The sequence below is a fragment of the Megalopta genalis genome, chromosome 9 (assembly GCF_051020955.1).
Source record: "Megalopta genalis isolate 19385.01 chromosome 9, iyMegGena1_principal, whole genome shotgun sequence".
Taxonomy (NCBI): domain Eukaryota; kingdom Metazoa; phylum Arthropoda; class Insecta; order Hymenoptera; family Halictidae; genus Megalopta; species Megalopta genalis.
This window is the reverse complement of record NC_135021.1, coordinates 18680653-18707597: the sequence shown is the minus strand read 5'-3', so window position 1 is coordinate 18707597 and position 26945 is coordinate 18680653. Positions and strand designations below refer to the sequence as shown.

The following is a 26945-nucleotide window of genomic DNA, read 5'->3' as shown; positions in this document are numbered from 1 at the left end:
AAAAAAAAAAGAATAGACTGGCACCTCTCCGCGGCGATTTCAGTATTTATTATTAAGTATTATTATTCGGTACTATTATATGTATATTTCCGAAGCTCTCTCTCTCTCTTTCTTTTTTTTGAACGTCGAATATCATGGAAATCGCGATGCAACGTGCGCGATTTATCTATAAAACTTGCGCAGGTGAAAGAGAAGCGTGCTCCACCGTTTCCGTACGTTTCGTACGCGCGGAGCGACGCGTATTTATGTTTGAAAAATCATGCTGCAGCTATTATACGCGCGGGTTAAGGCTACGTGTGTGTGCTGTGGGCTACGTGTGTACTGTAGCACGTGTGCGGTACTTGTATAACAGAATAAACAGAGATAAAAACTTGTACAACAGACACGAACGCCTCGTACACACGGTGCGACGAATATGTTCCGAGACTCGGAGCATATCTCGGTAATTAACAGCGCTATCTACGGTTTTAGACCGGCGTTTGAAAGCTGCGACATTCCTCTTTCCGACGGTATAAACTTTGGTTCGATCCGTTGATAAACAGCAAAGTTATAACAGTTCTCCCTGAACAAGTTTCTCGTCGATGTTGAAACACGAGCAAATATCGTCGCGCGTCGATCGTTCCAAAGAAGCGGTCGCAGCCGCCGGAAATGTTCCAAGCTTCCTAAAGTTCCCGAGGTGATTCGAAGCAACTTTTTTCTTTACAAAAAAGTTCTCCGAGGCTTCGTTTACGAGTTATTGCGGAAAAACGCCGACCAATGAATGGCGAGCTCATTTGGCGCTAGGCGGTGCTAGACGGCCGAGCCAATGAGCGGAACTGGGCGCCGCGCGCTCGTTGGCTTGCCTCTCATTGGTCAGCGTTTTTCATTAATAACTCGTAAACGATGCCTCGTAGAAAATTTTCGCAAAGGAAAAAGTTACTTCGAATCACCTCAGGAACCCCTCATTTCCAGGAAATACCATAATTTTCGCACACTATGTATATCAACTCATGCGACAGTCACGCCTTCGACAGTTCTGTAAATACAAACAAATTTGCTTAATAAAATTATATTACAATAAAATAAACTTATTTGTCGCGCTGTGTACTTGCACGGTGTTTCAAAAATACGCGACTGAGGCGTTTCTAAATACGATCGAACGGGTTAAGAGAGGCGACGATAATGGTCCTCCGATCGCGTCCTCGCAACGCTTATTTAGGTCGAGACGTCGTTCCTCACATTCTCCTCGTTTACGTTGCATCCGTGACAAATTGCACGGAGCTCATGTTCCGAGCTCTCGCCGGAGAGGATTGTTGTTTGCCGAGGAGGCATCGCCGATAACGGGGCATCGGCGCGGCGTGCACGCTTTTCCTTAGGGGCTGGCCCTGGCAAACAAACCACTCTCGGCCACCCTCTTCGGCAACACGGCTTATCCTTGTATGGCCGCCGTCCGTGGGTAGATCTTTACACGTGTTCCACGGTTAGCACATCAAATAGGTAACCGATCTGTTTGCCCATCGTAGAGATTAAGAAACTATTCCGCGCGCGGTGTACTTAAGGCCGGGCGGGGCGTTATCAGCGATATTGTAATTACTTACTGGAGAAAGTTTACCGGACAATGCCGGACGCGGTCGAGATACAATGGGATCAGGATTATCCGCGAAACCGATCACCGATATACGGTGGAATGAGACGTTTTGTATTTAAACGACGCGACCGGTATCTTTTTGTGGGTTTCGAAACGTTTGTCCTTCCTCAGGCTTCGGATATTGCGCGCATGCCAATCGGTGTATTTTGTGGAACACCCTGTATAATATAGCTATAATAATAATATAGCTATAATATAATATAACTATAATAATAATATAGCTATAATATAATATAGCTATAATAATAATATAGCTATAATATAATATAGCTATAATAATAATATAGCTATAATATAATATAGCTATAATATAATATAGCTATAATAATAATATAGCTATAATATAATATAGCTATAATAATAATATAGCTATAATATAGTTATAATATAATATAGCTGTTAATATAGCTATAATATAGTTATAATATAATATAGCTGTTAATATAGCTATTAATATAGCTAATTATATATATAAATATTATATAGCAATATTTAGCGGCGCCTCATATTTATTTCGCACTCACTCTAAGCCATGTGCACACGCTAAAACTATACCTAAGAGAAACTGTCTAAGAAAAAGTTCAGGTCACTTAGGCCACTTTGCAAAAAGTTATGATATTTTAAAAGACGTACTCACACTTTTCTGGGCAACGCACGATTTTTATATGCGACACGATTTATCGTAGAAATCAATAAGTACCAATTCTGAATATATATACCGGGTGCTCCTTATCTTCCGAATCCGGTTCCTTCGTAGGTTCCAACAACGCGCGCGCGCGCTTATGGTTGTACCAGAATCGGCGATATACGCTGTAAAAGGGAGAAAGAGTGACACGCGTGTATCTCCTCATCTCGTGCGTAGCCGGCAGCACGCCACTAAATCAGCCGGAGTTACGCGCCGACTAATTGTGAACCACGCCCCTCCCCTTTGCCGCCCCCGTGGAGAACCAAATATAACTAAACGGAGCGAAACTAAACGACCGGCCCGATTAACTTCTCCGCTGTCCGACTCTGCCACTGACAGCCTCGCGCGCACACCAGCCTGCCCTATTCTCGACTCTACTTTCCGCTTCCTTCTCTCTTTCTTTTTTTATTCTCGCCGGAATACCCGCGCGGTGGATAAATAATTACCCGAGAGACAGAGAGGGATTGTGCGCCGGCGGGGCGGCGCGGGGCGGGACCGAGCGGTGCCCGGATGATTTGACGGTTTCGGACACGGCGACGTGTCTTGTCGGCGAAACAACGAACGAATTAGTTTATGACGAAAAGGTGAGACACCGTTCGTCAGACTTGCCGGATCCGCGAGCGGTTCCAGAAAATAATGGAAACGTTGCTTAGGACGCGTGTCACGTGTTCGGAAGATTAACGCGTACAGCGACCACCATCGACCTCGCTAACATTCTCGTGAAGTTAGAGCAATTTATCGGATTGGTAGGAAAGCAATTTTGGTATCTCGATGGGAAATGGAAGGTAATTTTTTTTCGATGCGAGAAATTAACTTTTATTGGTCAAGCATTTTCCATTATATATAATAGTATAGTATAGTATAGTATATATAGAATAGTATAGTATAATATATATATATAATATAGTTATAATATAGCTATTAATATTGCTATATTAATATAGCTATAATATAGCTACTAATATAGTTATAACATAGCTATTAATATAGCTATAATATAGTTATAATAATAATAATATAACGACAATATAGCTATAATAATAATTTAGCGATAATATAGCTATATTAACATAACTATATTAATTTTGCTATATTAATATAACTATATTAATAGCTAATTATACATACAAATATTATAATTAGCTATTAATATTATAAAAAACGAGCCGCAAGGCTCGAATAATCGTATCTCCTCTCCCGAAATTGTCTACTTTAGTGCACAATTTGGGCGACAATTAGGGAGACATTAGCGTAGCGGTGAGATAATAGCGAAGTTAGACAACGTTGCAAGAGGGTGTAATGCGTTTTGCAGTATGGACACAGGGTGAATTCCGGGACGAGACGAACGAGAGTTTAGCGAGGCTCGATTCGACCGGCCACGGATCTCACACGCCCGGCGGCAGCAATCCAAGTAAGCAGGGCGCGACACCCACAGCATCCTCCGGCGGATTTTCTACCGCGCCGCCCAGGTCCCGCACGAACACGACGCACAGGCCGGATATACGAAAAGGTAGGCCTAGCCTTTTTTGTTTTATTGTTCTCTCTCTCTCTCTCTCTCTCTCCCTCCATCTCTCTCTCTCTTTTCGCAAAACTCTCTCTCTCAAACCTCTCCTCGCGATACTCTCTCTCTCTCTCTCTCTCTCTCGCTATCTCATCGCGATATTCTCTCTCTCTCTCTCTTGCTCTCTTTCTCTCTCTCTTTCTCTCTCTCTCTCTCTCTCTCTCTCTCTCTCTCTCTACAAACTCAAACCAAGAAAATAATCTACATTTGTCCTAAAATTATTGTATCTCCGGGAACTGAGGGGTTCGCAAGATTATTTGAAGTAACTTTTTCCTTTACAAAAATGTTCTCCGAGTCGTCGTTAACGAGTTATCAACGAAAAACGCTGATCAATGAGAGGCGAGCACTCGGCTAGCGCGCGGCGGCCCAGCCAACGAGCGCGCGAAGCCCAGTTCCGCTCATTGGCCCGGTGTCGCCTAGCGCCGAGCGAGCTCGCCTCCCATTGGTCACTGTTTTTCCTCGATAACTCGTAAACGAAGCCTCGTAGAACATTTTCGCAAAGGAAAAAGTAGCTTCAAATCACCTCAGCAATCCCACAGTTCCCGAAAATACCATATTTTTGGGATACCCTCTATATAAATATCACCGAGAGTGATAAAAGTTGCTTTCAGTCTATAATCATGTAATACATGTAATATCACGGTATATATTACGCGAACGAATCGGTTTCATCAACAGGAATCCAGTCGAAACAGAATCCAGAATCGATCGAGCTCGTTAAAATTCGCTCTAATGAAATTCGGTAGCATAAGGAAATTCCTTATGATCATCCCCGACAATTCTCACGGGCGGTGCTATCAAATGATAATAGAGAGAAAGAGAGAGAGAAAGAGAGAGAGAGAGAGAGAGAGAGAGTGTCGTAGCCATCGCGGCGAGGCGTGCGGGACGCGCGAGAAAGGTGAGGAAAATGCTGCCGGCGTCGTTTGTTTGCACGTTTGTTCGGCACTTAGCCGACGCTCTCGCAGCCCCACCAAATCCCCGCAAATTGAAATATCTCTCTCCGAGTCTTACGGTCTCTTGGTTAACAACAAACCCCGGGGACGGATCTCACTTCACTCGTTGTAATCCCGAGACGAGGGCGGAAGCCTCTCGTACTCCTTACGCGAGTCCAGCACGTACCCTCTTGTTAACCGGTAAAGCTCGCTAGTGTGTCTGGATTCAAAACTCCTTATCGTCGAACTGCTTCCGTGGCGCACCGAGCACCCTGCGCCGCCCTGCACCCCGCAACCCTGCGCCGAGAATCCTCGTTATTCGAAATAATTTAATAAACAGACGCTGCTTCTCTTTGTCGGCCAGTGTGCAAGCATATAAATAAATATACGTTTATTTATAGTAATATATTTATTATATAATATACAATGTAGGATGACCCAACAATGTCTCGCAATTCTAAAATCAGAGATACCTGAGGTGATTCTAAGCAACTTTTTCCTTTGCGAAAATTTTCTACGAGGCTTCGTTCACGAGTTATTCAGGAGAAACGCTGGCCAATGAGAGGCGAGCGCTCGGCTGGCGCGTAGCGGCCGAGCCAACGAGCGCGCGGCGCCCGGTTCCGCACATTGGCTCGGCTGCCTAGCGCCGCCTAGTGTTAGGCGAGCGCTAGATGACCACGCCTCTCATTGGTCACTGTTTTTCGCTAATAACTCGTAAACGAAGCCGCGGAGAGCATTTTCGCAAAGGGAAAAGTTGCTTCAAATCACCTCGTGAACTCATTTCCGTATTGCGAGACATTTTCGGGACACACTGTGTTTACATTTATTTAAATAAATATACATTTATTAATAATACAATTACTTATTTTATAATACAATTACTTAACGTATTTAGATGACATTTCAAAGGAAGATTTGTTATTCTTCGAACCGATAAAAATAACGATAAATCGTTAAAAATCTCAGGCTAATTTAGTAGCGCAAGAATTAAACAATTATCTAATCAACTTTAACAATGATTGGATAGAGTAGTTTTAAACAATGAAAACGTAACGTAACGTTCTCGATGATACTTACGATCGGTGCAAGCCCGGCGGTAAATAATACTAAATAAATTCGAATGCAGCGATAGAGGAATCGAACGATCTCGATACGGCGCGATATCAGCGCGACCTTATGTCGGTTAGGTACCTCTGTAAACAGGCAGGGTCCTAAAAGATAGTTAGCGGCATCATCAGACGCCTGGCCAGCGGCGGTCTTTGAGAAAGTAAGCAATCGATCACGCGGTTGTCAATGCGAGGAAGGGTGGTTGGTGATTTGTTGCGGGGACCAGGGGCGGAATACCCCCTCACCTGTCGCTATCATGGCAAACATAGTCGTGGTAGCTTCTGAACAACGGGATCTAGCACCGTGGTACCGCAGAGATAACTATAGGAACGATCTAAACGATCCAGGATCTTCCCATCGTATGCCGACGCACGCGTTTCCGTACACACGGTGCGACGAATATGTTCCGAGACTCGGAGCATATCTCGGTAATTAACAGCGCTATCTACGGTTTTAGACCGGCGTTTGAAAGCTGCGACATTCCTCTTTCCGACGGTATAAACTTTCATTCGATCCGTTGATAAACAGCAAAGTTATAACAGTTCTCCCTGAACAAGTTTCTCGTCGATGTTGAAACACGAGCAAATATCGTCGCGCGTCGATCGTTCCAAAGAAGCGGTCGCAGCCGCCGGAAATGTTCCAAGCTTCCTAAAGTTCCCGAGGTGATTTGAAGCAACTTTTTCCTTTACAAAAAAGTTCTCCGAGGCTTCGTTTACGAGTTATTGCGGAAAAACGCCGACCAATGAATGGCGAGCTCGCTTGGCGCTAGGCGGTGCTAGGCGGCCGAGCCAATGAGCGGAACTGGGCGCCGCGCGCTCGTTGGCTGGGCCGCCTCGCGCCGCTCGAGCTCGCCTCTCATTGGTCAGCATTTTTCGTTAATAACTCGTAAACGATGCCTCGTAGAAAATTTTCGCACAGGAAGAAGTTGCTTCGAATCACCTTAAGAATCCCACGTTTCCAGGAAATACTATAATTTTCGCACACTGTGTATATCAACTCATGCAACAGTCACGCCTTCAACAGTTCTGTAAATACAAAGAAATTCGATTAACAAAATTATTTCGAAATGTGCTGTAACAATTTTTAACGCTGCTCAAGTACGAAAAGGGTTAATTTCATAGTTATTCGGAGCAATACGAGCGAGACGTCGTCGCTAATCGCGATAGGCTACGCGTTTGCCAGGACATAATAATCGCTGTCTCCGTTGAGAATTTGATATCTTAACACGTTTCAGGTGTTCGGACACCGACAGAAGTGAAACACGAATTGGGCGCTGGCGGAGGGGTGGTTTCCCCCGTTGGCGTTGTCGGCGTGAACGACGCGGACGATAAGGACGGGAAGAAGAACAAACGGCAAAGGCGGCAGAGGACGCATTTCACGTCGCAGCAACTTCAGGAGCTCGAGCGGTTTTTCGCGACGAATCGTTACCCGGACATGCCGAGCAGAGAAGAGATGGGTCAGTATCTGCGGCTTGCTGAGTCACGTGTCAGAGTAAGTAACAATACTTTAACAAATTTACAATCCTTCGTCTCCTTCGTCTCTTCTCGTAAACTTTAGCGCGGCAAGGCTGTCGCAGAATTATCGGCTGGAATTTTTAGAAAGTGCCAAGGGGGTGCAAGGGGGTGGGAGACATCCTGAATATATGAAATTTCAATGGCGGCTTTCTACAATGGTTGTAGAAAATATTCGTATAGCTTTTTTAAAACGTAATAATATTATTATAATTTTATTATATTATTGTTATTATATTAATAATATTATTATTATTAATTATAATTGGGCCAAGAGGCCTACAGTTTTTCGGCGGGGGGGAGTGATTAGGGGGAGCTAGAGTGATTAGTTTACTTATATATATTATTATATGTATATTAATATATATTATTATAATATTATATTATAATAATTAATATATTATATATTAATATTATTATAATAATATATAATATAATTTCCTCGTCGAGCCGCGCCAATAATAATCGCGAAGGCATTTTTCCATCGAAGATTGCGCGAACGAGAGATTCGTCGTCGGCTACAAGCTGAAATGAGTCACACGTTGCCTCGTGACTAATTGCTTCTCGATTAAATGAGTCGACACACGCGGTTCTTTATTTCTTCTTTCTTTTTTTTTCCGTCGAAAAGCACCGCTATCGGTTTTCTTCCCGCGTTATCGGCCGATCGAGCCTCTATCGATCATATTTCTTATTCTGGACAAACAATTCTGCGCCCGGCGGAAACGTTACTATCTATTTTAATCGGCGTGTATCGCGCGTCCTCCTGTTGCAAATGACTTACCGAACGTACACACACACACACACATTCATTCATTCGTGAATTTCTACGTCTGCTGCCGAACTCCGAGCGCGAGCAACTTCGATGCCGCTCGATCGAACCGGCGAGCCACAATGGACGCATTGATACCATGAAGTATCGATTACAATGGCAACAATTCATGCTGGTCCGCGTTCTGATACCTCGAGGTGTTGTGCCCGAGGGCATGGCTCGCTTCTGGAAAATGGCATTTCTGCCTGACGGTGCTAATAATTTTCATTTACTTTTAACACTCGAAGGCAATTTTCACTCTGTAAATCTAAAGTAACTTTTCCGACTTATGGTGTTTCCATTTTATACGAAAATGTCCACTTTATGCGTACGAAATTGAGTCTTATGCGTGTGAGAGTCTGAAATTGACTCTCATACAACAGTTAGACTTTTGACAATTTCTTTTATATCTGAGCTTCGATCGCGTAAAACTTATCTTGAAACGTGGGAGAACAATTTTAGTGGCGCGTCGGAGACGCAAGTCGAGTGAAAAGGGTTGATTTAAACTTTTTGAGATCCATAGAGAGGCTGAAACATATCGAGAAGAAGTAGGATTATTGGAAAATAGAATTATTGGAAAGTAGGATTATTCGAATACAGAAGTATTCCAATAAGGAATTGTTTGAATAAAGCATTATTCGAATAAGGAATTGCTTGAATGAAACATTATTCGAATAGAGAATTGTTTGAATAAAGCATTATTTGAGCACAGAATTATTCGAATACAGAATTATTCTAATAACGAATTGTTTGAATAAATCATTATTCGAACACAGAATTATTCGAATAAGGAATTGTTTCAATAAAGAATTATTCGAATACAGAAATATTCGAACAAGGAATTGCTTGAATAAAGAATTATTCGAATAGGGAATTATTGGAATAAGGAATTATTCGAATAGGGAATTATTGGAATAAGGAATTATTCGAATACAGAATTGTTTGAATAAAGCATTATTCCAATACAGAATTGTTCGAATACAGAATTATTCGAATAGAGAATTATTCGAATAAGGAATTGTTTGAAGAAAGCATTATTTGAACACAGAATTATTCGAATACAGAATTATTTGAACACAGAATTATTCGAATACAGAATTATTTGAATAAGGAATTATTCGAATACAGAATTATTTGAATAAGGAATTATTCGAATACAGAATTATTTGAATAAGGAATTATTCGAATACAGAATTATTTGAATAAGGAATTATTCGAATACAGAATTATTTGAATAAGGAATTATTCGAATACAGAATTATTTGAACCCAGAATTATTCGAATACAGAATTATTTGAACCCAGAATTATTCGAATACAGAATTATTTGAGTAAGGAATTATTCGAATACAGAATTATTTGAACCCATAATTATTCGAATACAGAATTATTTGAACCCAGAATTATTCGAATACAGAATTATTTGAATAAGGAATTATTCGAATACAGAATTACCATCTTCGCATCAATTAAACAGACATTACCATAACTCACGATCGAAAAGCTCGTAGCAATAACTTTAAAAATAAATTGCTCGCATTGAAGTTTCCGATTCGGTTGCGGCTAGCAAACAGTATCCGTGTCCACGGTTTGCCCACAGTTTATCCCATAGTTTATCCGACAGTTTCCAGTCGGATCAACCGGCGGGCCATGTCTTTCTTGGCTTGACAACTCTCGCGGTTCCGTCGCGCGTTTCAGCGAGACATCTCGAAATGATCATATCATGAGATACACGGCAATAGAGAGCGAGAGAGAGAGAGAGAGAGAGAGAGAGAGAGAGAGCTCGGACGAAACGTCGGGATCGGCGCGGAAGAGAAACGGGTACACGGAGGTGGGCTGGCACGGGGTCACGTGGGGTTGCGCAGCTCACAAGGGAAGCTTTGCGCCGGTAAGCCCTCCTGGATTTATAGAACCACACAGAGCATGGCACGGTGTTCCCGCCACGGTGCTATACGCCATGTACCAAAATGCTGCGGATCCCAACTATCGCGAAACCACGGACGGCGTCCGCGAATCGTAACGTTCCCACAGCCGGCATTCTTCGTCTTTTTCCTTCTATTTCCCTGCCGCTCTCGTCCGGCCATATTTTAAGACCCATAAAAGCGAGGAGATCGCGGCGGATTAAAGTTTGCCTTCCCAACGGGTTAATTTCGGGGATCGTTTGTTTTGTTCCGCGACGGGTCAGTCAACTGTTCTGCCTCACTGACGATTATCAATTCCGAGTCGCGATTCAGAGGATGAAAGAACCGTTCTTTGAACGCGATCAAAGCGAAATTCGAACGAAAATTTGAAAAGCGAACGATCATGTGGTTCTAATTGGACTGCGGAAATTTATTGCGAAAGCGTATTTTAGGAAAAAATTTAGGAAATTGATCCAAGCGAATGGGACTTTTAAACAAGAAATGAGTATGGAAACAAGAAAGAAATAATATAAATGATAAAAAATAAAATGAAATAGTAATAATGCGTGATAAAGAATTATTCGAATGAGGAATTGTTTGAATAAAGAGTTACTCGAATACAGAATTATTTGAATAAAGAATTATTCGAATACAAAATTATTCGAATACGGAATTGTTTGTATAAAGCATTATTCGAATACAGAATTATTCAGACACAGAATTATTCGAATAAGGAAGTATTCGAATACAGAATTATCCGAATGAGGAATTGTTTGAATAAAGAGTTACTCGAATACAGAATTATTCGAATAAGGAATTGTTTGAATGAAGAATCGTTCGAATACAGAATTACTCGAATAAGGAATTATTGGAATGAAGAATTATATTCGAATGCAAAATTACTCGTATAAGGAATTGATTGAATAAGGAATTATTGGAATGAAGAATTATATTCGAATGCAGAATTATTCGAATAAAGAATTATTGGAATACAGAATTATTCGAATAAGGAATTATTGGAATAAAGAATTATTCGAATAAGGAATTGATTGAATAAAGCATTATTCGAATACAGAATTATTCGAATGCAGAATTACTCGAATACAGAATTATTCGAATAAGGAATTATTTGAATACAGAATTATTCGAATAAGGAATTGTTTCAATAAAGAATTATTTGAATACAGAATTGTTTGAATAAAGAATTATTCGAATAAGGAATTATTGGAATAAAGAATTATTCGAATACAGAAATATTCGAATACCGAATTATTCGAATAAGAAGTTGTTTGAATAAAGAATTATTCGAATACAGAATTGTTCGAATAAGGAATTATTGGGAAGCATCGAATTTAACCTTTAAAAAATTAGCCTTTCGAGTTCTTCGCTTAAAAAAAAAAGGTGTTCAATAACGTCGAATTAATCGCGATTATTCGCGAGGTTCGAGGTTTGCCGAACATCACGGACAGTGTTGCCGATGTTGCTGTCAATGAAGCCGTCCTGCTTGTACCATAATCATCCCCGGTACGTGCCACGGCCGTTGTTCGACTCGTTGAACCGTGAGCTGATTCTTCGGCCGAAATTTCTGTGTTACACGAACTTCGAGATACTGGAATTTACGAATTTACGGGCCGCGATTGTGCGCCGCATTTACTCAGTTCTAGTCGTTCCGATATACGCTTAATTAATCGGGATGCAACATTTAATGCTCGCCGATAAACGCGTCAAAGCTTATCTATTTTGTCCTCGGATTTAACGGAATTGCGGATAAAACCGGAATAGCGATTCAACAACCAGTGCACTAAACAGTGGATGGGCTCGAATCGGAAAGTTCGATCTTTCTTTCGAAGAACGTTGATTTTTTAATGCGAAGCTTGTATAATTTTGTGTGTGTGCAATTCAATAGAATTTCCAAGGAATGGAAAAGTTATATTTTCGGCTGTTATTATTTTCATTTGGGAATTTAGAATATGGTTGGAGGCTTCAGAAATTATTATTCATAGATAGAGTGATGAAAAAGTGAAGTACGCGTATGCAAAGTTTATTCGAAAATTAAAAAAGTTCTGCGAAATTTTTGTGGGTTTTTAGGAAATACATTTTTATAGAGTTTTCTGTGAAATAAATTTTAATACAGTTTTCTATGAAACAAATCTTTATGCAGTTCTCTATGAAACAAATTTTTGTACATTATTTATTTCTTATTTTTGAAATAAAACGATTGTCAATTGTTTCGCCGAGGATGCAATAATAATTTTTCCACAATCCAATTCCCTCGTGTCATAGTTATGGCACGAAACCATAACTATGGCACGAGGAATCGGAATAGAAAGTTTTATAGTTTTATGGTTTCCAACGGATTCCAAAATGGTTTTCGCTTTCTCTTGGATGGAAAGGTGAATCTCAGCCAACCTCTTTCACCTTACTTTCTCTTTTAAACTATATGCTCTATTATAAAAATATCGCGAACAAAAGTTTTTCTATTGTGAAAAGAAGCATACAAGGCAACAGTGAATTTGTTGCTATTTTTCTGTTTCGTCACAACGTGAAAGTTACTTGATAAAATATCAAACACTTACAGACTCACTTTCACACTTTATTCAAACTTTATTATTATTTAAACTTTCACACTTTATTTTACTTCATTTTTATTATTTTGTTTAAATCCTAAACGATATTTTTCATCTTGTTGGAATGGTAGGACCTTTTGTATTTTTTTTTTCTTTGGAGCATTGAATATGAAACGCTATTTTATTCATACAACTTTTTATTTTTATCGTTAAATAAATATTTCGAAATTCATTACGTTCTCTACAAACATTAATCTACCGAACAATAAGATAATCATTCGACATCGTCTCATTTAAATTGTAATAAAATCGGTGATAATACAATACCACCTGAAAAGTGTTCCATAATAGGTGCTTTTGCCTTACATAAGAGGTACAGTAATGTCTCTCTAATTGACGCTTAAATTGTCTCCAGAAATGGACAGTTACGGAAGAGGAGATACGATTGTTCGAGCTTTTATTATATCGAGATTATTATTGTAGCTCGTTTTTATAGTTATTGACCATTCTTAATTATAATACACGATCCACAAGGCTCGAATAATCGTATCTCCGCTCCCCAAATTGTCCATTTTCGTGCGCGATCTTCGCGTCAGTTAGAGAGAGTCAACCGATACTTCGAAGTGAATTTACAGAATTCCAGAAGCTTTTCACAGTGTTCCCAACAAATTTACAAACCATCCAACCAATTTAACCTTGACAAAACCGTACCAGCACCTACAGATCGCTGTTTTATACTTGCGTTTGGTCGCGAAAAATAGGGAATCTCGCTAGAGAATCGATGTCCTTGCACACACACACACACACACGGTTGGGTTTCTCTCTCTCTCTCTCTCTCTCTCTATCAATTCATGATCATCGGACTGCAGCAGCCTGGTGACAGATAAAAGATATCCGGACGTGGCATAGGGAACGAATATGCTCGAGGAAAATGGAGAAAGAGGAAGAAGAGGAGAAGGTGGTAACTCGCGCGAGGGTCGTAGAAAAGCGGGAAACACGAAGCGACTAGAGAGACGAGAGAGAGAGAGAGAGAGAGAGAGAGAGAGAGAGAGGAGGGGGGCGACAGGGAGAAGCAGGGATGCCTAGGTACAGTTATCTGCAAAGAGGCAGGCGTATGTTTCGGTCGGTGGCAGCAGAGCGCGGCCGTCCGAGATAATCCGCCGGTGATTAAGACCATAAATCCATCGACGGATTAGTATGGTTGCATCGCATACCGCGTGGTGGCGTCGGTGCTCGGGACTCTCTGCGCTGCGATGCTTCTCTCGCCCCCCTCCCTCTTTGTATGCAACGATGCTTCGCTCTCTCTCTCTCTCTCTCTCTCTCTCTCTCTCTCTCTCTATTAAGCGATGCATTTCTGTCCTCTCTCTCTCTCTCTCTCTCTCTCGCTCTCTATAAAGCAATGCATTTCTGTCTTTCTACAAAGTGATGTCTCTCTCTCTCTCTCTCTCTCTCTCTCTTTCTTCGCAAAACTCTCTCTCTTCGCGATACTTTCTCTCTCGCTCTCTCATCGCGATATTCTCTCTCTCTCTCTTTCGCTCTCTTTTCGCGAAACTCTCTCGCTCTCTTTCTTTGCAAAACTCTCTCTCTCTCGCTCTCTCATTGCGATACTCTCTCTCTCTCTCTCTCTTCACAAAACTCTCTCTCTCTCCCTCTCTTCGCGATACTCTCTCTCTCTCTCTCTCTCTTCACAAAACTCACTCTCTCTCCTTCTCTTCGCGATACTCTCTCTCTCTCTTCGCCAAACTCTCTCGCTCTCTCTTCGCGAAACTCTCTGTCTCTCTCTCTCTCTCTCTCTCTCCGACCAGCTGCATCCTCTCCATCCCTCTCCACATCGTTCGTCCCAGTATCAGCGTCTCTCTCGCCCCGAAAGTCTCTTTCCCTTCGCAACGTGGACACACGTCGCTGATCCGTGTTGGTATATGTATCTGTTAGTGGGAGGAGGGACGAGTCCAAAAGCAAGGAGGGGGGGGAAAGTTACGTATATGTAATGCGCGGAGCGAGGGTGGACAACAGTGAGCTCGCGCTCTCTCTCTCTCTCTCCCTCTCTCTCCCGCTCTCTCTCTCTCTCGAGAGAGAGGACAGAGTGGGTTTGGTCGAGCGCTAGTGACGTGGGGAGGGGAGGGGGGGGGGAGAGAGGACCGAGCTTACACGCCATGGGAATGGGAAATGGGACGCCGCGGAATATAGGTGGACACTAACCGGTATGAGAGTGAGGATTACCGAGTGTCATCCGTATTCGGCCGGGTTAGCGGCTGTCAGCGGCCAATGCCATCGCTATATATCAATTATTACCTTTGCCATTGCAGCGGCCGGTTGCATTTCGATGCACGCGTTGCTGCACTGCGCTGCGCTGCGGTCGCCCGGTGCATATCTCTTCCGTAGGCCGATTTGCATCTAGTATGCGAGCGCTTCTCTCTCTCTCTCTCTCTCTCTCTCTCTCTCTCTCTCTCTCTCTCTCTCTTTCAACAGCACATTTATCTCTCTCTCTCTCTCTCTCTCTCTCTCTCTCTCTCTCTCTCGTATATTCACCTCGCTTTTCTATCTCTCCGTCCGGTTAATCTTTTTCCACGGGCGACCCTCTCGCTCCAGCATTCCAGTTACGCGCGGGGTTTAGCGTCGGATCGCCGGGGCCGCACTTGCCAGCTCGTAAGTTCTCGTGTGCACAAAGGCTCAACTCGGCTGTCTTCGGGATTTTAGGCGGCGCGCGGCAGCGGCGGCGGCGCCGCCGGCGGTCGCCGCGCAGCGGATCCGCGCCGCGCATTATGAAGCATCCCCGACGCGGCCATAGGCTCGAAATTAACGGGACTGCTCTGATTGAGCCCGCGACGACGTAGATATCTGTTACGGTGATGCACGGGATTCGGGGATAAGCGTTACGAGCTGCTTCGTTTGATTCCGGGGATTGTCTTTGGGCCTTTTATCCCCGGCGCCGATCCGCGAGCGTGTTCCGCGACGATTCGAGACGATGTTACCGTCTTCTGGTAATTGTCGTATCAATTTTCCTCGCGGGATATTCATTTCCTGTCGCTTTGCGTGGTGCTATTTGCTATTTTAATCATGGCGAGTTTGTTTATTTATTTCAGTTGCGAGAACGAGGCGATTTTTTAAGTTCTCACAGAATCGTGGTGCCAGTTACTGTGTGCATGTACCAATTACTGTGCCTCTTTGGCTCGTTCTTTTAAATTCATTTTATAGTTATCGAAGAAGACGGATTCTATTTTTGTCAGTCTTTTGGTCTGTTTATCTTTGAATTAAAATGTTTAATATTTTTTATATTTCATATCTTTATATTATTTATATATTATGTATTTTATTATTTTATTATTTATGTATATTATTTTATTTATTTAATATATATTTATATTTATATTATTTTTATATTATTTATATTTTACTAAAGGCACAGCAATTGGTTATTCCACACAGTAACCTGCTCCGCTGCTCTGTGTCTTCGGTTGTTTTATTTATTATAGCAGAATTGTTATGTTAATTAAATATTGATCGCAGAATTTTATTGGTATATTATAGTATTATTATACTATATAGTATAGTATTGTTATAGTATTATTATACTATATATTATAGTACTATTATTATACCATACTATAGTATTATTATACTATAATATAAATAATACACATATATAAGTTAAAATGCATTTTTTACATATGTAATTAGATTTTCGCGACTCGCGCAATAGTTACGACTTTAGCAAATTTTACACTTAAACCGAATTGATAATGTTAATATTATTTAATACATACAGGTTGTCCCAAAAAGGTTTCTGAGGTCTTTTGTAGCAACTTCTTCCTTTACAAAAATGTTCTCCGAGGCACCGTTAACGAGTTATTAACGAAAAACTGTGACCAATAAGAATCGAGTACGGCTAACGCGAGGCGGCCCAGCCAACCAGCGCACGAAGCCCAGTTCCGCTCATTGGCTCGGTCGCCTCGCGCCAGCCGAGCTCGCCTCTCATTGGTCACTGTTTTTCGTCAATAACTCGTTAACGGTGCGTCGGAGAACATTTTCGCAAAGGAAAAAGTTGCTTCAAATGACCCGAGGAACCCGCCACTTTCGGATTGCGAGACATTTTTGGAACGCCCTGTATATTAAACTACATTGTTATATATTATGTTATTAAAACGAAAGTCAAAGAAACTAAAATCTTGAATTTCGACGTAAAACGTCTCCGCTGCGAAGGGTTAACAATTCAACGTTAAATTATCTCCGCAGCGGAATCACGCGACGCGGAAATAGCCTGGCGTGTTTTTTTTCTCTTCTTTTTTCCTTTTTTTTCGGGTTCGTTCGAAGCGCGAAGTTTTCGCGCGAACGCTGCCTGGGATCAGAAGTCGCAACTCGAGGATGTTAAGCCCGAACGCGAACGCATTCATTCATGAAACGATATGACGGTTCCTATCGGAGATTTCGAGAGTTTCAGCGAAACGGTGGCGAACCGGCCGCGGACTGTAAATCGCGCGCGAAGTTAATACCGCCGCGGGACGGGCTTGGAAAACGTCGAAGGCCGGTGGTGTACGCGTGATCTGCGATATTTCGTTGCTGGATTACCGGCACCGAATATTAACCTTTTACGGTGAATTGTAGCTCCGCTAGCAAACCGATCGAATTTTCAGATTTATTTCCAATAACGTTATCTGCAGAATCGCCGTGGAATAACGCATTACAGTATAAATTACACGATTGACACGTGTGAAAGAAGACGTGCGACATTCGTTCTCATTGATCCCGGAATAAATTTCGGACAATTTAGTAACCAGGTGCCAACTGAAATTATACTTCGTTCACAATTATTATCTGATTCATTAGAATTCTGTGAGTACATTTTATTATTTTATTATTTATTTATTTTATTTTATTATTACTCTATTGTTTTATTATTTTCTTTTATTATTACTCTATTATTTTATTATCTTATTTTATTATTTTATTTTATTATTTCATTTTATTATTACTCTATTATTTTATTATTCTATTATTTTACTATTTTATTTTATTATTTTATTTTATTATTATTTTGTTATTTTTACTTGCCAATAATCTTTCATACGCATAATTTGCAATAAATCATATCAAACCAGAAACATTGTAGATCGGAAAATACGTTTCAAAAATATAATTAAAATAGCTTCGAGTGCAAAGGGTTGAATACAATCTGCAGCACAGATAAATCGTGAAACGGGACGGAGATAAAATGTGCCGATAGAAAAATAAAAGTAAAAAGAAGAAAAGAAAAAGGTATTATCGTCGTGCAATTGATTCTTATCTGTAGTTTAGATTCAAAGTTCATTTCTGCCGCGAGCCTTTGATAATTCTACGTGTATACAAAAAGTCAATCAATTCCTCTTCCGGTAACGATCGAACCTTGCTGATCTAGAAACTTATCGCGGAGATGTCGAGATGATTGCGCGGCGATTGCAGACCATCGATTAGAACATATTCAATTATTCATGACGGAGCGATATTTTCTTATTTTCTTATTTTCTTATTTTATTTTCTTATTTTCTTATTTTATTATTATTTTGGCGATTTACTGTGCCTTTCGTTTGTTTTTTGGCACAATTAACTTTATTTACGGGGGTAATTATTATTATTATTATAGACTGGAGTCGGGAGGCGTTGCTCTCGCCGTCCGAATGTTGCGTGCCGGTTAATTCCGTGCCCCGAGCTAGGCTATAAGACGTGCGTCAAAATTTTTCATTCGGACTGGCAAGACTTTTTACGGGTTTTTCACTGAAAACTATTACTATTGCTATTAATAAAATATAGCTATAATATAGCTATTAATATAATATAACTATAATATAGCTATAATATAGCTATAATATAGCTATTAATATAGCTATTAATATAGCTATAACATAGCTATAACATAGCTATAATATAATATAGCTATTAATATAGCTATTAATATAGCTATAACATAGCTATAATATAATATAGCTATTAATATAGCTATAACATAGCTATAATATAATATAGCTATTAATATAGCTATAACATAGCTATAATATAATATAGCTATTAATATAGCTATAACATAGCTATAATATAATATAGCTATTAATATAGCTATTAATATAGCTATAACATAGCTATAATATAATATAGCTATTAATATAGCTGTAACATAGCTATAATAATAATATAGCTATAATATAATATAGCTATATCGTCGCGGTTGCCCAAAAATAATCTTCTTCTCTCTCTCTCGATCTTCCTCTCTAGAAATCAAAAAAGAACTTAAAAAAACGCGATCATCGAGCACGCGCTAGTTAAAACCAATAAACATTAAAAAAGAAAAACAATATAAAAATGCTCCGAAATAGAGTAATTTTATCCCGCCGCGTGGTGGTCTCGTAAACTCCGTGATCGGCGTTCGATCGAATCTTTGAAGCGAGTTCCGTTAAAATAAAAACAAAACAAAACAAGGAAAAACAGAAAAAGAGAAAAAAAATAGACGGGCCGACGAAAAAGAAGGCGAAAAAAGAGAGCGCTTTCAATTCGATGGGAATCGATATAGCGCGCGGCCGGCGGCGGCCGGGCGAGAGCGCAATGAGCCATAACTATTTATAAATTACAAAAGAATGGAAGAGGCGGCCGCGCGAGAGAAAAAGAGAGAGAGATAGAGAGAGAGAGCTAGGCGGGACGGCATTAAAAATCACGTGTTCCGCTTGAGCTCATAATCTCGTATAATCTTTTGCAAAGTTGTTAATACTCGCGGCTTACGGGTGTTAATTTAATATCCATACAGGTACTCCGACATTGAATATCCGAATCCCACTGGCTGCAGCTGTACGGTCCGCACTACCACAACGATAAAAAAAAATCCATAAAATTGCACACACCGGGGTGCTAGCCACCCCCCCCTCCCCCCGCCGCGCTCTCCACGTTGTACGCTCATATGCCGTTTGTATCGTTCAGCGTTCGCCCTCCGGACCACTTTAATACAAACGATAATACTCGCGCTCTCCTCGTTTCGACCAACCCCCTTCGAAGGGGTTGTCGTGTCGTAACCCTTCCACCCGCGCAACCGGTCCTCAGGAATTCGTCTACGCGGGCCCGATACACACTCGATTTTTCTCCTCGTTTTAATTGCCGCGATTATTAATTGCCTCGGACGGAGCTCGTCCTCGGGGGGAGGGGGGATGAAACGACGAAGTTGCGTTTAATCCTTTGCGCTCGAGGCTATTTTTTAACTGTACGCGTAAAATCATTTTTCTAACTTGTAGAAATCGAATAAATTGTTATATTATATTATTATATTATTATTATTATTATTATTATTATATTATTATATTATTATTATTATTATATTATTATATTATTATATTATTATTATTATTATATTATTATATTATATATTATATATTATATATTATATATTATATATTATATATTATATATTATATATTATATATTATATATTATATATTATATATTATATATTATATATTATATATTATATATTATATATCATATATTATATATTATATTATTATATTATTATATTATTATTATTAGCATATCAACGGAGCACATATTAATGTCTCCGCCATCTATTCTCGACGGAATTGCAATAGTAAATTCTCGCGAATTTATCTGAAACTCCTCTTCCGATGACGTCGCGTTTCCACGATTACGTGAAAATCACCTACGGAACGTTCGCTAAACCGCCGTCTACCCGGCGTCACATTCCAGAAAATTGTTTGCTCGTCTTGGCGGTGATCCAGCCGACGACATGGAAGTCTTCGCGTTGTCCGCTAGATCTCAAGATTTCCGGCAATGTCGCGCGATTCCACGGACAGGTGGACCCTTCGTTATAACTGATTAATTAACTCTCACACATTCTCTCTCTCTCTCTCTCTCTCTCTCTTCCTCTCTTACGTCGCGCTCTCAATTTATTTGATTAGCGTACGTCGCATGTGAAACGCGAATTTTGTCTGCTTTTCTAAAAGCTTCTCCCATTTTTTGGGACACTTTGTATATTGTGTCGCCGTATCGGCGACATCCGAGTGCAAAGGGTTAAACTCCCGCGTAATAATCGCCCAACAGTTATATTCTAGACTGCGGATCTCTATGCAAAATAAACGTTATAATGTATATTATTATAATAAATTATTATAATTATTATATATTATAATTATATTAATATAGTATAATGATAATAATAATGATGATAATAATAATATGTATATTAATATAGAAATATATTGTTTTGTTAAGTTTAAATAAAATAAACGTTATAATATATATTATTATAATAAATTATTATTATTTATATTATAATTATATATATATATTAACATAGAAATATATTGTTTTGTTAAGTTTAAATATCGCAAAAAACGTAAAAGTTACTCCGAGTCTATTATAATTATTATTCTCATCACCGTATACGCGTACGAAATAATTATAATTATTCAACGAACTAATTTCCTCGTCTCGAGAGTGGTAATTAAAGGTCATAAATCTCAGCGCGTTAATTCTTCACGTGTGCCCGCGAAATTTCCGTTAATTACCCCTCTGAAATCCGTCGCCTAAGGACGATCTCCCCTGTGATATGCGCGTATCCAGTCGCGACAGCTCGATTTCTCCGCATGCAGTCGCATATTCATAGCAATCCTCGAGGATATGGAGCGCGCGCTCGCGCGCACACATTCACGGAAATACGATACAAGCACGAGCCGGCTCCTCTACGCGCGGTTGTACGTGGCCATTCTCCCTGATCCATCTCGCCGTTATAGTAAGATTTATGGAGACGGTGCTGCTAGAAACTTAGACTGCCTCGCTGCACAGTGGGAGGGGGAGCGGAGGGGAGGGGGCGGAGCAAACAGAGTAAAAAGAAAGTGTCGCGGAAAAATAGGCAGCCCCGTGCATATACAGCCATACGCTGAGACAACGATAATAATGCAGATATTCTCGGACAGATATTCTCCGTTTTGTTATTTGTACTTTTATTTTAAACAGGTGAATAACTTTCTTTTTTGGTTATTCGAACAATTAATACACACTCGTAAGAGTCTTGGAAAAATTGAAGAATATATATTTATGTTATTCAAGATGTGTCAGATCTTGTTTGCAATTTTAAAAAACAGTAAGCGAAAGAAGAAAATGAGAAAGACGAAACCAAAAATTATGGTATTTCCGGGAAGCAAGGGATAGCTGAGGTCGTTTGAAACAACTTTTTCCTTGGCGAAAATGTTCTACGAGGCTTCGTTCACGAGTTATTTACGAAAAACAGTGACCAATGAGAGGCGAGCGCCTCGGCTGGCGCGACGCGGCCCAGTCAACGAGCGCGCGAGGCCCAGTTCCGCTCATTGGCTCGGCCGCCTAGCACTGAGCCGAGCTCGCTTCTCATTGGTCAGTGTTTTCCGTTGATAACTCGTGAACGGTGACTCGGAGAACATTTTTGTAAAGGAAAAAGTTGCTTCGAATAACCACGGGAATCTCTCATTTGCCGTAAATACCACAATATTGGGACACTGTAGAAAGTTGCTATAAATATAAAAAGTATAAAGTATAAAGGTCTAAAAATATAAAAATAGTATGAAACAGTTTTAAAAAAAGGTATAAAAATATAAAAATAGTATAAAAAAGTAAAAAAAGTATAAAAATATAAAGTATAAAATATAGAGACTAATATAATATAATATAATATTGCTTATAATAATATTGCTTATAATAAATAATTGCTTATAATAATATTGCTTATAATAAATGTTTCGACACTAAAATTTAAGATTCTTCAAAAAGTCAAGTCAATCAATTTGTGCAATGAACGGAGGGGTCAAATGTCATAGAAATGTCATAGGAATCGTGCGACGCTAATTCACGCGGTCGTTCCGCTTTATCTTCCGCGCGTACTCTTTCGCTCTTCCGCGAGGACCGAGGACCGGCCGAGGCTAATTCTCTGTCAGCGCATTCCATCCGGAAGCTCAACGACAAGAACAGAAAACGACGCGTCGCGTCGCGCGGTACAGCCTCTTTCATAAATCCCACTGGCGAAACGGTTCTTCCACAATTCCGCCACGGCTAGCATCCGTGACGATGTAAACGACGGCAAGCGAGGGGAGAAGCGGGGAGAAGCGAAGAAGGGGGCCGGTAATCGTCTAGAAACGGGCTCGTCGAAGATGTATAGAGTTAAAAAGGCGGCGTTCCGCGGCGATCCGTGGAAAGAAAAGGGGAGCAAGTTCCGCGGCCGCGAAATCCTCGCGAAGCCGCCCGGATATCCGGGCGGGCGGGACTCTTTCGCGGGAATTTATTTTTAATGAAGTGCTTGTCTCCGCGCGCAGTTTTTGGGGCTGCCGCGCGAACAACCGTTTTCTACCCGGCGGGATATACTGTGTTCGCGATCAAAAATTCGATCAAAATTTCGCTCCGAATTATGTATATTATAGTAATAATAATTGTATAATAATATATTGCAATAATAATAATTGTGTAATAATATATATATATTACAATAATAATAATTGTGTAATAATATATATATATTACAATAATAATAATTGTATAATAATATATATTATAATAATAATTGTACAATAATATATATTATAATAATAATTGTACAATAATATATATTATAATAATAATTATACAATAATATATATTATAATAATAATAATTGTACAATAATATATATTATAATAATAATTGTACAATAATATATATTATAATAATAATTATACAATAATATATATTATAATAATAATAATTGTACAATAATATATATTATAATAATAATTATACAATAATATATATTATAATAATAATAATTGTACAATAATATATATTATAATATTAATTATATAATAATATATATTATATAACGTAATGGCGCGTAATACGGGAACCATTCTCTTTTTTTTTTAAATCACAATTTTCGGTTAAAAAAACACTTTTATTAAAGGTAGATACACGTTCGAAAACTTAGATATACTATATATATATATATATATTTTTTTAAGAGAATTCCTTACGCTTGTTCATGATTAGAAAGAAAGCTCTTTTATACTGCGTTATTTAATTTCTTAATCGCATGATTTTTCACATGCAAACAGCAAAGATCGACGTAACAAAACTGTTTGTCGCAATCAACGTAAATACACGCTCAAGTTTATGCTACTGATATGGATAGTATGACTCGACAAACTCAAGGAATTATTGACAATATTGACAATGTATCTCGACTCCGTCTTCTTCGTTCGACAGATTAAACAATATTTAACAATATTTATTCTATACACGTTCTATATACACATATGTAAATATATGCATGTGCTATCGGTATTTTTTTTATTAAATAGTGTTTCATTAAAAAATAGTATAATGATATTTGTATTTACGTGCGAAAATATTTTTGAGTTTTTAGTTATTGTGCTTGAGATTACAAAGCTGTGAAACAATAAAATTTTAAAAAAGGGGAATAATTGAAATTTGTGGAGGAAAAGTATAAATATATAGAAAGAAAAGTTTAGTTAATATGTTTCTTCGGAACGTGAAATAGTAAATATATCTAGAATAAAATGGCCACCGAATTGTCATAGGTCGATCAGTATACCGCTATGTAGCATAATGGAATCAGTTATGTTACGAGTTATGTTACTTCATTTAACCTTTAACCTTCTTCACCTGTAGAATGTTAAATGTGTTACTCATATATATATATATATATATATATATATATATATATCATATATTATATGTCATATGATACAGTATATGATATATTACATGTTATATTATACATTATATGATATATTATATGTTATATAAGACAGTATATGAATTTATAATTTTATATAATACAGTATACGATATATTACATGTTATATGATACAGTATACGATATATTATGTGTTATATGATATATTATATGTTATATGATACAATACATAATATATTATATGTTATATGATACATTTTATGATATATTATATGTTACATGATACAGTATATGATATATTATATGTTACATGATACAGTATATGATATATTATATGTTACATGATACAGTATATGATATATTATATGTTACATGATACAGTATATGATATATTATATGTTACATGATACAGTATATGATATATTATGTTACATGATACAGTATATGGTATATTGATATACTATATGATATATATGATGTAGTATACAATATTTACGATATATTATATTATACATATAATACACGTTCTATAATATTATAATCAATACGACAGTCGAACTATTACACGTCCCAACAACTTCAACAACTCAAATTCGACAGCAACCATCCTTCGCTATAAAAAAGCATCAGCCCATATCCTCGACCTATCAAAGTCCCATTCTGCATCCGAATAATCACTGTAATATAATATTTAACATGAAACGATCCAAAAAGACCGTACAAACGAAACTATCATCACAGATGAACATTAAACGAGACAAAATAAATCTCTACATCGAAATTACGTCAATCTCTGATCATCACATGAACTATCCGAATAGCCCAAATGAACAACGAATATGCCCATTTATGCGTGAAACATGCCGTAAGGAAGATGGCTAGCGGAGCAAGACGAATAAGAAGAAGAAGGAGAAGAAGGAAGATAAAACGAATTCTTTCCCTCGTGGAGGACCCGTTTCGAGAGCAGAGTGACAAGCAGATGTGCGTGGACCAGAGAGATCCCGTAGATTTCGAGGTCGTAGGTGTGCGCATATGTCGGATAGACGGAGGGATGGTGGATAATATAATGATGGCGTCGGCTTGGAAAGGAGGGGCGGGGCTACGAGGGGATCAATATTATCCTCCTCCACCTCTACCTCGGCTCTCCTCCTCGCTCGCCCTCCCCGCGGCGTCTAGCAGCCTTCCCACGGCTGTTCCCCTCGGTCCTCCTCCGGTTCTCCATCGCCATCGTCGTCTCCACCCTGCGCCGCCGACCTTCTCTCCCGCCCCTCGCTCTCTCTCTCGCTCTCTCGTTCTCTCTCTCTCTCTCTCTCGCTCTCTCGTTCTCTCTCTCTCTCTCGCTCTCTCGTTCTCTCTCTCTCTCTCGCTCTCTCGTTCTCTCTCTCTCTCTCTCTCTCTCGTTTACTTGGCGGACGTCTCTCTTTCTCTCCGTCTCTTTAGTTTTATTGCTTTCTCTGTATTTTTCTTTGTGTCCGTCGCTCTCTTGATATTTGTCTCTCTGACTCTCTCTCTCTCTCTCTCTCTCTCTCACTCTCGTTTACTTGGCGGCCGTCTCTCTTTTCTTTGTGTCCGTTGCTCTCTTGATATTCGCCTCTCTTCCTCTCTCTCTCTCTCTCTATCTCCCTTTCCCTTCGCAAAATTCACTCTCTCTCTCTCTCTCGTCCCAAAACTCTCTCACTCTCTTCGTAAAATTCTCTCTCTTTCTCTTCACGATACTCTCTCTCCCTCTTCCCCTCTCCCTCTCTCTCTTCGCAAAACTCTCTCTCTCTCTCTCTCGTCGCAAAATTCTCTCTCTGTCTCTCTCTCTCTTCACGATTCTCTCTCTCTCTTCCTCTCTCCCTCTCTCACCCTTCGCTATACTCTCTCTCACCCTTCGCAAAACTTTTTTTCTCGTCACAAAACTCTCTCTCTCTTTCTTTCTCTTCGCAAAATTCTCTTTCTCTCTCTCTCTCTCTTCACGATACTCTCTCTCTTCCTCTCTCCATCTCTCCCTCTTTGCAAAACTCTCTCTCCCTCTCTCTCTCACTCTTCGCAAAACTCTCCCTCTCTCTTCGCAATATGGACTGTCTCTCTTTTCCTCTCTCTCTCTTTCTCTCTCTCTCTCTAGTTTTACCTTCTTCTCTCTATTTCTCTTTTTGTCCGTCTCTCTCTCTTCCTCTCCCTCTTTCTCTCGCTCTATCTATAAAACAATGCTTCTCTCGTCTCTCTTCCTCTCTATAAAGCGATGCTTCTCTCTCTCTCTCTCTCTATATATATATATATATATAAAAAGCGATGCTTCTCTCGCCTCTCTATAAAGCGACGCATCTCTCTCTCTCTCTTTCTCTCTCTCTATTTCAGCAACGTCTCCCCCGCCCCCTCCCTCCGACGTCTTCCTAGGAATCGAATTGCTGCGTCCAACGCGATGCCTCCTCGATGCGCTTGATTCGACGCGCGCGTCTCTATCGCGCGTCGGAGCGCGCGGATTGTTTATCATGCCGGGGAGAGAGGCCGGTGATTCGTCGATCACGGACAACGGGTCCTTTTGTAATCGACGGAACCGTTCCGAGGAACGATGGATC

The 26945-nt window shown here is 39.7% G+C and overlaps 1 protein-coding gene across 3 annotated transcripts in view; it reads left to right on the top strand.

Moving 5' to 3' along the window:
• Ptx1 (pituitary homeobox homolog Ptx1) overlaps nucleotides 1-26945 on the top strand; it is a 53493-nt gene that overhangs the window by 18871 nt on the left and 7677 nt on the right. For 2 of the 3 annotated variants that reach the window (XM_033477961.2, XM_033477962.2), the window contains exons 2-3: nucleotides 3625-3822; nucleotides 7147-7403. In XM_033477961.2, the coding sequence (XP_033333852.1) occupies nucleotides 3625-3822; nucleotides 7147-7403 (455 nt within the window). The remainder of the gene's footprint in view (nucleotides 1-3624; nucleotides 3823-7146; nucleotides 7404-26945) is intronic. The other variant, XM_033477963.2, reaches the window with a different exon arrangement.